The sequence below is a fragment of the Fusarium odoratissimum genome, assembly GCF_000260195.1.
Source record: "Fusarium odoratissimum NRRL 54006 unplaced genomic scaffold supercont1.3, whole genome shotgun sequence".
In the NCBI taxonomy this organism is placed as follows: Eukaryota; Fungi; Ascomycota; class Sordariomycetes; order Hypocreales; family Nectriaceae; genus Fusarium; species Fusarium odoratissimum.
The window spans coordinates 1,024,584-1,035,308 of NW_022158689.1; the positions used below are offsets into that span (position 1 = coordinate 1,024,584).

General features: G+C 49.4%; 4 protein-coding genes across 5 annotated transcripts; 3 read left to right on the forward strand and 1 right to left on the reverse strand.

Moving 5' to 3' along the window:
- Positions 1 to 1,514: 1,514 nt before the first annotated feature.
- Positions 1,515 to 3,358, forward strand: FOIG_02775 (queuine tRNA-ribosyltransferase). The gene is made up of 2 exons (XM_031200175.1): positions 1,515 to 1,790; positions 1,840 to 3,358. The coding sequence occupies exons 1-2, from the start codon at positions 1,556 to 1,558 to the stop codon at positions 3,018 to 3,020; spliced, it is 1,416 nt and encodes a 471-aa protein (XP_031069943.1). The 5' UTR covers positions 1,515 to 1,555; the 3' UTR covers positions 3,021 to 3,358.
- A 1,201-nt stretch (positions 3,359 to 4,559) lies between these two features.
- Positions 4,560 to 7,398, forward strand: FOIG_02776 (uncharacterized protein). Its single transcript, XM_031200176.1, has 5 exons — positions 4,560 to 5,402; positions 5,454 to 5,638; positions 5,685 to 5,763; positions 5,812 to 6,485; positions 6,537 to 7,398. Exons 1-5 carry the CDS (start codon positions 4,863 to 4,865, stop codon positions 7,024 to 7,026), a joined length of 1,968 nt encoding a protein of 655 aa, XP_031069944.1. The 5' UTR covers positions 4,560 to 4,862; the 3' UTR covers positions 7,027 to 7,398.
- Positions 7,169 to 8,751, reverse strand: FOIG_02777 (copper homeostasis protein). The gene has a single exon (XM_031200177.1). It carries the CDS (start codon positions 8,297 to 8,299, stop codon positions 7,466 to 7,468), a length of 834 nt encoding a protein of 277 aa, XP_031069945.1. The 5' UTR covers positions 8,300 to 8,751; the 3' UTR covers positions 7,169 to 7,465.
- A 328-nt stretch (positions 8,752 to 9,079) lies between these two features.
- Positions 9,080 to 10,583, forward strand: FOIG_02778 (uncharacterized protein). Of its 2 annotated transcripts, XM_031200179.1 has the most exons (4): positions 9,080 to 9,387; positions 9,438 to 10,160; positions 10,218 to 10,316; positions 10,387 to 10,583. In XM_031200179.1, the coding sequence occupies exons 1-4, from the start codon at positions 9,249 to 9,251 to the stop codon at positions 10,389 to 10,391; spliced, it is 966 nt and encodes a 321-aa protein (XP_031069947.1). In that variant the 5' UTR covers positions 9,080 to 9,248; the 3' UTR covers positions 10,392 to 10,583. The 2 variants fall into 2 exon arrangements, with proteins under 2 accessions (XP_031069947.1, XP_031069946.1); XM_031200178.1 differs by having other exon boundaries at positions 10,218 to 10,583.
- The last annotated feature ends 142 nt before the right edge of the window (positions 10,584 to 10,725 follow it).

The window sequence follows — 10,725 nt, forward strand, 5'->3', positions numbered from 1 at the left end:
TCAGTATTCTCTAGATTGTCTCGGGTCCATATCCCAACACCCCTTGCACGTCTTCCACAGCGCCAATGGCGACCACCCACCTTTCACCTGCAGCATCAAGCCCGAGGACTACGGACGCTTTATCGGCCACGTCGAGTCACGCCACTCTTCCGCGATCTGTCAACGGACGAGAAACTTGACAAACTCATGGCGTCTGCAGCAAGATTCGAGCAGGAACTCAAAACGGTTAGAACTATCAAACGATAAAGGAAATCCCGTTATTGCCAGGCTTCGAGAGGAGCTTGTTAAAAGCACTGAGCGAGAAGATCTAGAGTTTTTGGCACAAAAGGTTAGCGAAGAACATAAGCATGAACTGAGGGAGGCTAGGTTGGTTGGAGTCGGTAAGTAAACACAGCATTCTGTATTAATCCAATACTAAGAATCTACTAGCGAGTTGTGTGGGTTTCATCTTATCTTGTTCATGTTATTAATCCTCTCGTTGGTTGGAGTCGCAGTACCGTTCGTTTCCAAAGACGAGAAGAGGCCTCCAAGCCAGAATCAAAGAGCTTAGAGGAGAAAGTCACACCTCATTCTGGTTCTACAAGGATCTATTGTGGGAAGGCCAACAAAGCCGATCCGGAAACTTCTGAGCTAAGATGTACGTGCCCTCGCCGCCCACTTGAGCTCGATAATACACGAGTGCTGTGATATCTGGTTTCATCATGGAGCGCGCACTCGGGATCAACCTCATGGAGTGTCGCATATGGACCATGCCTTCACTCATGAGGTTTTAGGCCGGCACTGAAGATTCGCAACTCATTTTTTTCTTGTTTTTAGATTAGATACCCTCAACTCATTCTTTTGATCCAGTAGTAGCTCGGCCTAATAGTAGATTTTGATCACAAGATACGTCTGAGTAATCCCATGACTTCTTCACTTTTCGGGAGTATTCCCAAGTGAAGAAAGCCCAGAAAAAGTACCATCTATGGAATGAAACCCTCTTGCTCCTCATACTTAGTAGATTGTATCATAGGGTTAAAAGCGCCTATTGTTTTGACTTTGATCGTGGTTGTTTTTCTTGGTGACTCTCAGCAAGCAAGAAAGCTTCTGAGAGGTGGCCAAGGTGCCAGAAAAGATTCATCAAATGTTCACTAATATATAATAAACTTACCTAAATCTATATTAGATTCACCTAGGTCGTTTTGACACTGAGGATGAAAGTAGAAGATTTCTTGCCTTCCCTATTGTACTTCATCATCACTCCACCTACCCATCTTTTCCAGACCGTCCGTTAGGCGATGGGTTTTGTTCAATTTCTAATCGTATAAGAAACGAATCCCGGCATGGTATTAATTACTAAGAATCTACTTAACTGTCTATTTAATCATTATCTACCTATATACTATTGGCGCTGATATATCTACCATCGCGACGGAGGAGTGACTTACATCGGTTTAACCTCGGAAGTAGAAGCACAGTGCATCAGTGCGCACTCATACTCCCCACATCCAACTAATCCTTGCTGCAAATACTCACCAACTCCTTGTACAGACATACAAGGCAATCACAAGTCAAGATGGCCCAACCTACATCAAAAGAATCAACACTGACAATGTTTGAACTACTAAAGCCTGCTGCCGCTGAAGCCGGTGTTGCTCGGCTTGGTCGTCTAGCATTCGCTGGTAATCGAAGGATTATGCAGACACCAAACTACATCGCTGTTGCATCTCGAGGAGTTGTTCCTCACTTGACTCCAGACAATGTCACCAAGCACACAACATTTGATGCCGCATATCTAGCAATCGAGGACTGTATGAAGATGAAATCTATTTTTGAGCGCTAGTCTAACTTTGAGAACAGTTCTCGAGAAATCACAACCTCCTGTTCTTCAGCTGCCCCCTGGTACACCAAGAAATCTTCAGAGCTTTACTGCTTTCCCCTCAGATCGAGCACTTATTCTCGGCCCAAGACGGTTCCCAGCTGTGACAACACCTGTTGGAAACGGTGCTCATCATGTCAGCATTTTTACCTCTACCGGTTTCCGCAATCTCACTATCCCCGAGTTTGCTAAGACTATTGAACTCACTCAACCAGATATCGCCATTCCTCCAGCTGACCTTTTCCACTCCAGCTCAACGCCAACATCAAAACGTCAAATTCGCATGGTTGAGAGAACCGAAGAATGGGTTGATGAATTCTTTCATCTCTCGGACCCTAAGGGTCGTCTAAAAGAGATGGGCGTTTCCATCTTTGCTCCTGTATTGCCTGTTGAGTACCCTATACAGTGGGACTACTTGCAGTATCTTGCAGAAGACGTTCGAGACTGCCTTTCTGGTCTTGCCGTTTATGATGTTAACCTTGTCCCTGAGTTGGTGAACTATCCCTCTCTTGGATCTCTGCCGCGGTTGTCATTTGGGCCATCTAAGAGCCCCCAGGACATTCTGCGACAGATCGCTCTCGGTATCGATATATGCACGGTACCTTTCGCCAACACCGCCTCCGATGCAGGCATCGCCCTATCGTTCACCTTCCCACCCCCCGAGTCCTCCGACATGCAGCCACTGGGTATCGATATGTGGTCAGAGGAGCATACAACATCCCTGCAGCCTCTAGTGAACAGTTGCCAATGCTACACTTGCACCAAGCATCACCGGGCATTCATCAAGCACCTACTGAATGCGAAGGAGATGTTGGGCTGGAACCTACTCCAAATTCACAATCATGCCATTCTCACTTCATTCTTCGAAGGTGTTCGAGCAGCTCTAAACGAGAGTGCCGAGAAGTTTGACGAGCTTCACAAGAAGTTCTTGACTGTTTACGAGCCCGAGGTCCCTACTGGAACTGGAGTGAGACCCCGAGCCAGGGGTTACCACTTCAAGAGCATAGCTGGTCAGACTAAGATCAACGAGCCTAGTTGGCAAGCGTTTGATTCGGTCGATGCCAGTCCCCACCCCGAGGCCATCGCAGAACCTCTCGCAGCTGTCGATGGAACACTGCCCGTCGATGAGGTTGCACCGAGTTTGGAGAAGTGGCGGAGCTAATGTAGAAAGCCGTTCCTGTCATGTCAGGTACGGTCGCTGCGAAGATGTTATTCCGACGATCTGGCTCGGCCCACCTTCGATGCATGTTGATCAAGAGACAGCTGTGATCTGGCCAGGCAGACTGGTGTTTGATCACCATAATTCCACTTAATGCAGTTGTCGATCTTATTACAGCTATAGTTGGTCGCGGGACTTATAGAATAGAGCCTTACGCATATTTTGCTCGGCTGTTGGAACCGGAATAGACAGCAAAAAAGCCAATTCTCTCAGTTCACCCGATTTTTCCGTAAGCCAACACCACAAAAGATAAGAAGAAGAAGATCTGTTCACGTGCCGAGCGAGAGTCCGCTCAAGAGTCTATGAACATAGACCTGAAAGTTTATTGCCGAGCTTCGTAAAATTGCAGGTCCAACCACTCATTGTCGAATTTGGAGCACGTTTCGGTGAGCCATATGAGGCAGCTCCGAGCGGAATTACACAGCTGATCTTATCTTCATCAACAGTCTAGAATGTGCGCATTTACTCTACCTGCCTATAAGAAGTAAGGCGATTAACTTATGGACTAATCAATGCCCTATGTAGATGCTTTCATAAACTTTACTAACGGCATCCTAAATCTATGATGAAATTAACTTAGTGTAGGCTGAAATATCACTGATTCACCACAGTAGGCTCGTTACCTCAATATTCTGCAATTTTTCACCAGGCACGCAGAGTCCATGAACAAGAGAATCGGATAGAAAGGTCACCAGTGGTAAGATTGTTACGCCACCTACGCCGAGAAATCCACCGGAGACTTGGTACGACGTCAAGTAGCAATTCGGCCGACAAGGCCCGATCGAGTTATGCTAAGAAACAAGCTTGTCTGCAAAGTGGAATAAGAAGGATGAAGCTTTAAGCTTGATTGAAGCTAGCCAAGGCCTGCTCTCATGGATCTGGGGATCTGTGGAACTGCGGGAGCAGGGGTATAGGAGCCAATTGAACCTCACAATTCGCCCACGAGCGGCATCTGAGCTTCTGGAGAGAGCCACAGCCGAGAATCCTTGTCGACTTTCTGCTCCGATCTCAGCTGCAACTGGTGCTCTCGGGTGAACTTGAACTGGGATATCATGAGCCGGGACGTGGCGTTCACGTTCGGTCAACGACTTGGGACAGGAAAAGACGGCCAAGGATCGGGGATGGGGATCAGAGATACAACATGTCAACGCTCATCATGGCACCTGGGTTACATGAGGGATCATGATTTGACCTGTTTTGACTAGCACCAACGGCGTCCATCGCCCTCCCCGCTTCCAATCCAATGATTTGAATCCATGATGCTCCGTGAAAGAGAATTAACAAGCATAAGTACTAGTTGCAGGGTCCTTTTGCAAGGTACGGGCCTGGCACAACTTACACACGTGCTATAGTCCTCCATCATGAGGCGCCAATCCCTTCCGTGATGCAACACAACAGATGCACTTTTTTCATCCCAACACACTGGATCTGCCCGTACTCTCTCTCGCCGATCTAAACCTGTCTCGGGTGTTTGTCCTGGCCGTTTCCTAAGCTTAATTGGCCAGATGCAATGCGACGTTAGGCCAAGATCAGTTCATCATAAGTCTCCTCAGCTTGTCCCACAGAGGAAGGCCAATTGTCTATCCGCGGCATGGGATAGCTTCTAGGGGACGAATTTGTCTTCCGAGAGGCAGCTATCCACGTGGGATCGGCGCAGACGGTTATAAAGCATGATGCCCTCTCTGAAAGTTTAACTTATCGAGCTCCCCTCTCAAGCTGCCTCAGCTCGCGCCAACCACCAGCTTCCGCTTCTCATTCTTGGAAATTGGGTTCAGATTCACCAGAATGGTCAAAATCAATGCCATTGCCGCTCTTGCGGCCTCAATTGCTGCTGTATCTGCTCAGACTTACCAGCGCCTCGGCACATGTCCCACTCTGGGCTGTGTTCTTCCCCCCGACCAGAGTGATTTCCTGCCCGGCCAGCTCTTCGATCTCCGTGTCGAAGTCCACGCTCCCGTGAACGGCTCCGAGGCTGCTCACAACGGAAAGCCCGATGAGAAGTTCACCGTGACCATCGCCAAGAAGGGCGAGAAGGCCAAGGACTTTGCAAAGGCCTTTGGCGTCAGTGAGCCCAAGCTCGAGACATGGAAGTTCAAGTGGTACGAGGATCTGTTTGCCGAAGACGAGGACAAGCCCAGCATTGTCAACGTTGCTTCCAAGGTCTACCGCAAGATTGCCCTCTACGAGCCCGGCACGTACACCGTTACCCTGAACTACTACAACGGCGAGAAGACCACTGCCGAGTGGACTGTTCGCGAGCTTCAGCCTAAGCGAAAGGCCAAGAACGTCATCTTCTTCATTGGTGATGGCATGACCACCAACATGGTAAGTCGAATCACAATGTGAGAGGCTCGTGGAAGCTAACTAGTTCCATAGATCACTGCCGCTCGTCTCTTGGGACACAAGAGCATCAACGGAAAGTACCAGACTCTAATGAAGCTGGACGAGTTCCCCGTTCTCGGTCACCAGATGACCCATTCGATCGACAGCTACATCACCGACTCTGCCAACTCTGCCTCTGCTCTTTACACTGGCCACAAGAGCACTGTCAACGCCATGGGGTAAGTAAACTACCTCACCACTTGAGATTAAAAGCTAATATGTCAGTGTCTATGCTGATTCCTCTCCCAACCCCTTCGATGACCCCAAGGTCGAGACCATTGTTGAGGTCTTCAAGCGTGTCTGGGTAAGCTTAACCCCAATTGAGTTCACTTCAAAATTCTAATGACAACAGGGCGGTGCTTGGGGTGCTGTTTCTACCGCTTTCCTTGCCGATGCTACCCCCATTGCTCTCAGTGGTCACACCCGTCTCCGAGGCCAGTATGGTCCTTTGATCGACCAGGCTCTCAACGGCATGACCAACTACAGCTGGACCCAGCACGGTGGCCCTGATGTTTTCTTCGGTGGCGGTGCCGAGAACTTCTTCGCTGGTAAGGGCTCTTACCAGGGCAAGGACTACTACAAGGAGTTCCAGAAGAAGGGCTACACCGTCTCTCTCAACAAGACCTCTCTCCTCAAGGCGGACAAGAGCAAGCGTGCTCTCGGTGTTTTCTGCCAGAGCAACCTCCCCGTCTGGCTCGACCGCAACGTCTACAAGGACAACCTCGAGGGCCGCGAGAACAACCCTACCGGCGGTAAGGGTGATGCTTCTGATCTCCCTGGCCTCAAGGACATGACCCTCAAGGCCATTGACGTTCTTGCTACCCGTGGCAAGGACAAGGGTTTCTTCCTCATGTCTGAGGCTGCCTCTATCGATAAGCAGATGCACGCTCTTGACTACGACCGTGCTCTCGGTGATCTTCTTGAGCTTGACGACACTGTCCGTGCTACTGTTGAGAAGCTCAAGAAGCTCAAGATCCTTGATGAGACCCTCATCGTCGTCTCTGCTGATCACGGCCACGGTTTCGAGTAAGTAATCATATTCCAATAGCTTTCACATCAGATAACTAACAGCCGCAGCGTTTACGGTTCCGCCGACACTGAGTACCTTGCCCAACAGGAGGATGACCGTGACAAGCGCCGTGCCATCGGCACCTACGCTCAGTCCGGCGAGTCTCAGTACACCAAGAAGGCCAAGGGCATCAACTACGGCACTGGCGCCAACTTCCCTACCAACTGGGAGCCCCGATACGCCATCGCTGCTGGTGTCGCTGCCGTCCCTGACCACCGTGAGGACTACAAGGTCAAGAAGGCCGGTCCCCGCGAGGCTGCCGTCGAGCTCAAGGACGATGACTATTACGCCAACCCCGAGGACTCTCCCAAGGGTTTCCTCATCAATGGTACTATCAGCACCGATAACGCCCAGGGTGTTCACTCTCTCACCGATGTCCCTGTCTATGCTCTTGGTCCTTGCCAGGAGACGTTCAGTGGCACTTTCAACAACGTTGACATCTTTTACAAGATTGCCAACTGCCTTGGTCTTGCTCAGGGCAAGAAGCAGGGTTATTAGAAAATTATTAATCTGCGGCGGCGGTGGGCTTACGACGAGATGAACGAGTGATGTATAAGTTGGTAGATGATAGAGATGCAAGTGCTGCGAGGTGTAATAAGAGGAACTTTTGACCAATGAGCAATACACATTTGAATATTCACAGGTTCTTATTCATTCGCATTTTGTATGCGAGCATATCTGGTTGTTAATTGTTACAGATTTCTTGTGATCTGCCTCGGGCCATCCCACTTTGACTCCATGGGTTTCCTTGCTGATAGCGAATTCCGAGGCAATTCCAGACTTTTTCTAAGTCGTCACTCATAAATCATAAATTCATAACCGTTTCCTTCCATAACATTTCCCATATGATACACGTGCGATATGACCTGGCGTTCGTCAAACTTCGAATGCACCCTAGTCAGTAGAAGATCTGCTTGCCGATGTCATGAGGGGATAACTAGTCCGTAGTTTGAAGGCCAAGCTGATCAATCAGCGACATGACGCCGTTCATATCGGTAGTCTCTGGATCATCATGATCTCTGGGACGAAGACAATCGCCGTTCAGCCAGATGGAGAGACGATCATGGTTGTGAGCACGCTTTCGAAGCTTCTGGATCTCAGGGCAGCAAACTCCCCCAGCGACAATTAGTTGGATGTTCGTGGTATGATGGCACATGGCATCTAGCCGCTCAACGTGGTTGGAGAAGAGACCTGGCCCTCCAGCTGTCATGATGCCTGCAAAACCAAGAGTGATGAGCTCTGCAATGACAGCTTCTGAGTTTCCACGCTCAGCGAAGTGGTCAAAAGCACGGTTGAAGACACAACCAAATGGCTTGGCCATGTTGATGAGATAGCGACAGTATGCTGAATCAATCGCAATTTCGTCGCGAGAGTTCTGTGTCGTTTCCTCATGGCTACACCTGACACATCCAAACACGAAGGAATCTCCGCGGATAGCATTCATGACGCCTGTTTCCTTGAGCTGGCGAATAGACTCGCTCATCTGGACGAGTTCATGGTTGGAGTAAACGTAGTCGTGAGACTCGCCAGGAGTAGAAGGGTCAGGAGCTCCACGGGGTCGAATGACGCAGCTGATTGGGATGTGGATCTTGCTTTTGAGATGACGAAGCTCCTGGGTGGTGGGAGTAAGTCCGCCTACGGTGGAGGAGCCCTTTCGGCAGAGGAGAAGACGCTTTGCACCAAAGTTGGCGGCTTTGAGAGCGTTGTGGAGGCCATAGACTGTGACCTCAAGAGGGATCTGTCGTGGGTATTTAGCTGGCATAGGAGGCATCGTGAATCAATTGAGATGGTTGGTTGATGTTGATTTGAGGACACTCTCAGATGGAGATGGATGAGAAGCGAGAGTTTGTGATGTTGTCAAGATGAAGCCCGAGGACGATATTGGTGAAGAAGAGAAGGAGTCATATTGATCAGCTGAGAGTGTTCGCTTATAAGGTGATGATGATGCCATTGCAAACTCCCTCTTTCAGCAGTGAAGCACAGCTCATACCGGAGTTGATAGTGACTGCCATGTTGATAATCGAACGAGATGTTAATATTAAGCGGTTTTTTTGTTTTGCCAATGCCCGCCCAGCAAAGGCGCGTACACGCAGATTAATTCATCGCCAAGCTCTCAGTGCCTTATTTGATACTATTTCAGAATATAGGCTTCTACCAGATGGCGCCCGTGATAAATTCGTTGGTGTTGACGTTGCCTTGCCAAAGCCCGTTTGCTCAGACCTCGCCTCATCCCACCACGGTACGTAAATGGAAATCAATTAAACGCCCCTCGGCCAAGGATACCCCGCTAAGATTGCACCGCAGTGGAGCATCTAACCCCTGTAAAGAATCACAGAGCTTCTATTTACAGTGGAGCAGGGCAACAACTGGACCACTAATGCCAGGCGTTTCTGCAATGCTTTTAGGGGACCTGCAGAGGCAAAAAAAATTACCGTGAAAAAAACAGGGGTCCTTCGGCGCGGGAGCCAATGACATCAGCGAGAACCCCACCTCAAGAAAAAAAAAATGTTGATTTTCACCGCTGAGGAGCTTTCATAGCTTAAGATGAGATTTTTTTTAATGGGTGCGGGCAGAGCTTTTAGTAAATAAATAAAGCACCTCTACACCGATCTTCCTCGTCCCTCTCTCCTCTTTCACATCTTTCACATCTTTCTCTTTTTTTGTCCTTTTATACTCTACAAGATACCCCTCAGTTTCTCTCGTTATATCGAGTGATTTGAATGCATCCTGATTCTTTCAAGTTAAAGTTCAAAATGTCTGCCGGAGATATGCACGACGAGCAGGTCAAGGAGGCCCTCATCACCTATGAGAAGCTCCAGGCCATCGAGGATGACTTTGAGGATGTTGAGCTCGAGATCCGTAAGTCAATTCTCACCTTTGTCTCACAGAAACTCTACTAACAGCAGCAGTCCGTCAGCAGGATAAGCTCACCAAGGACCTCTACGTCAAGCGTCAAGAGGTCATCGCCAACATCCCCCAGTTCTGGCCCCTCGTTTTCGAGCAGTCCCCTCCCGAGGTCGATGAGTACATCCAGCCCAGCGACTCCGAGCTCCTCCTCAACGCCCTGACCGGCCTCTCCGTTGAGCGCTTCGAGCTCCCTAACGGTGACCCTCGCTCCATCTCCCTCAAGTGGGAGTTCAAGGAGAACGACTGGTTCGAGGACAAGGTTCTCGAGAAGAAGTTCTACTGGCGCTTCCACAAGGACGGCTGGGCCGGTCTCGTCTCCGAGCCCGTCGACATCAAGTGGAAGGAGGGCAAGGATCTGACCAACGGCATGCTCAGCCTCGCCAAGAAGGTCTACGATGAGGAGAAGGCTGGCAAGAAGCTCGGTGAGACCGAGGCCTCCAAGAAGCTCCACAAGCTCATGGAGGAGACTGGCATGGGAGGTGTCAGCTTCTTCTGCTGGTTCGGCTTCCGCGGCCGCAAGGTCAGCCCCGAGGAGTCTGAGGAGGGCCGCAAGCTCGAGGAGGAGAAGCGCAAGGCCCGCAAGGAGGGCAAGTACGATGAGGATGATGATGACATGGACGAGGACGACGATGATGATGAGTACGAGTATGAGATCTTCCCCACCGCCGATGATCTCGCCGTCTTCATCGCCGAGGATCTGTGGCCCGGTGCCATCAAGTACTTCAGTATGTACCTCTCACAGCGCGAAGCAGAGACAGTTCAGGTTTAACAAGCAATACTAGCCAACGCCCAGGAGGCCGATGATATGCCCAGCGACCTCGAGTTCGAGGAGATGGACGAAGATGACTCTGATGACGATGAGGCCCCTGCCCTGAAGAAGCGTAAGGCCTAAACCGTCCAATGATTTTTTGTTTTTGTTTTCATGATGATCTAATTTTTCTCTTGGTAAAGAATAGACTAAGGCACGCGGATGAAATGATGGCTATGAAAAACGGTTATGGGATCAGGAAAATGGGATGGATCTACCGATTGGGTTTTCGGTAGATAATGAAATAAAAGGATCGAATTTATCAGCAGTTTCTTAGGTCTTCATGCGATACTATGATGGAGTGAAATGATGTCACACACTGCTGTATATTACTTTGCCATGGTCTAACTTGAGACTCTCAAGGGACGGCCTGATCAGTAAAAGACATCAATATTCTTCACACTTTGTAAAGCATGATTCTGGATAACTTGGCTTATGCAAAAACGAATGAATCTCATCAGACGGTTGATTCTACTGATTAA

What these genes read in the sequence shown, in the direction of transcription:
- FOIG_02777 (XM_031200177.1), bottom strand. Translation starts at nt 8,299, where the DNA reads ATGCCTCCTATGCCAGCTAAATACCCACGACAGATCCCTCTTGAGGTC.
- FOIG_02775 (XM_031200175.1), top strand. Translation starts at nt 1,556, where the DNA reads ATGGCCCAACCTACATCAAAAGAATCAACACTGACAATGTTTGAACTA. An exon ending in ATATCTAGCAATCGAGGACT is followed by an intron (nt 1,791 to 1,839) that starts GTATGAAGATGA and finishes CTTTGAGAACAG; the next exon opens with TTCTCGAGAAATCACAACCT.
- FOIG_02776 (XM_031200176.1), top strand. Translation starts at nt 4,863, where the DNA reads ATGGTCAAAATCAATGCCATTGCCGCTCTTGCGGCCTCAATTGCTGCT. An exon ending in ATGGCATGACCACCAACATG is followed by an intron (nt 5,403 to 5,453) that starts GTAAGTCGAATC and finishes CTAGTTCCATAG; the next exon opens with ATCACTGCCGCTCGTCTCTT. An exon ending in GATCACGGCCACGGTTTCGA is followed by an intron (nt 6,486 to 6,536) that starts GTAAGTAATCAT and finishes TAACAGCCGCAG; the next exon opens with CGTTTACGGTTCCGCCGACA.
- FOIG_02778 (XM_031200178.1), top strand. Translation starts at nt 9,249, where the DNA reads ATGCATCCTGATTCTTTCAAGTTAAAGTTCAAAATGTCTGCCGGAGAT. An exon ending in GGATGTTGAGCTCGAGATCC is followed by an intron (nt 9,388 to 9,437) that starts GTAAGTCAATTC and finishes TAACAGCAGCAG; the next exon opens with TCCGTCAGCAGGATAAGCTC. An exon ending in CGGTGCCATCAAGTACTTCA is followed by an intron (nt 10,161 to 10,217) that starts GTATGTACCTCT and finishes AAGCAATACTAG; the next exon opens with CCAACGCCCAGGAGGCCGAT.